General features: G+C 45.0%; 1 protein-coding gene across 1 annotated transcript; it reads right to left on the bottom strand.

Moving 5' to 3' along the window:
• Positions 1-428: 428 nt before the first annotated feature.
• On the bottom strand, positions 429-935 carry LOC119828103 (serine/arginine-rich splicing factor 3-like). Its single transcript, XM_038350159.1, has one exon. The coding sequence runs from the start codon at positions 921-923 to the stop codon at positions 429-431; it is 495 nt and encodes a 164-aa protein (XP_038206087.1). The 5' UTR covers positions 924-935.
• Between the last annotated feature and the right edge of the window lie 206 nt (positions 936-1,141).

Genomic DNA, 1,141 nt, shown 5'->3' with positions numbered 1-1,141 from the left:
AAAGAATGTTACAAACAGCTTCCTCCATAGATAGCCATCAGTGAGGAACCTCTTTGAAAATCTGCAGAGTACAGTTCCCACCTTTTCCCTGTTAACTTGTGTTAACAGCAGCTTTTAAAGACTGCTTATCATTTCACCCACAGCTCCAGACTGTGTCCCAGCTACTAAAGAAACTAGTTTTTTCAATTTCCATCAGTGGTTTATCATTAGTACATCACACTTTAACTGGGCAGGATCTAGATTTATTTCAGTCTATGAAAAACTAAAGTTCAAAGCAAATTCAATCTTGCTTAAGGGAACATGAACAGCTAAGACATCTTAAAAATGTACCAAGCTTATGAAGTCTCAAACAAAACTTGAATTTCCTGTACATACTCCTGTCAAACGAAGTTACTTCCTGTACACCACTTCTTTTGCAAACTGATCTTCTACTTCCTTTCATTTGACCTAGATCGGCTATGAGACCTAGAGAAAGAGCGAGATGACTTGTGGTTTCTCTCACGAGACAGAGACCTCTCTCTTCTCCTATCTCTAGAAAGTGACCTGCTCTGGCTTCGAGAGAAGCTTCTCCTTCTTGGAGATCTTTGCCGAGGTGGAGGACTCCTCCTATGGTAATCATCTCTAGGGCGACGACCCCAAGAGGGAGGGGGGCCACAATTCTGACTTCTTTTCTCACCGTTCGACAGCTCCACTCTTACTTGGCAGCCACATAGTGTTCTTCCATCTAGCTCTCGGACAGCGTCAGCAGCATCTCGGGCATCCTCAAATTCAACGAAAGCAAAGCCAGGAGGGTTTCGAGCAACCCACACACTTCGGAGCGGTCCATAATAGCCAAATGCTCGTTCTAATTCAGTCTTGTTCCCATTGTTTCCACGATTACCTACATACACCTTACAATCTAATGGACAGGAGTCACGATGCATTTCGAGATACTGGGTTCGAGAACCGCAGCTCAAATCCCAACACTCCGACGAGGCCCACCTGCGCCCTCCGAGATCTACTTCCGTAGATGCTATCGATGCCCTGGAGTCCACGAAATGGCGGCTTGAGGTGTTTTTTATGTGTTCCATTTTTTCCCTCCTGAACATAAAGACAGTGTCTCATTTGTTCTCTGCATTCTGCGGTGTCTGTCATGCCCGTT

The sequence above is a fragment of the Arvicola amphibius genome, chromosome 12 (assembly GCF_903992535.2).
Source record: "Arvicola amphibius chromosome 12, mArvAmp1.2, whole genome shotgun sequence".
Taxonomy (NCBI): Eukaryota; Metazoa; Chordata; class Mammalia; order Rodentia; family Cricetidae; genus Arvicola; species Arvicola amphibius.
This window is presented reverse-complemented; position numbering and strand designations above follow the sequence as displayed.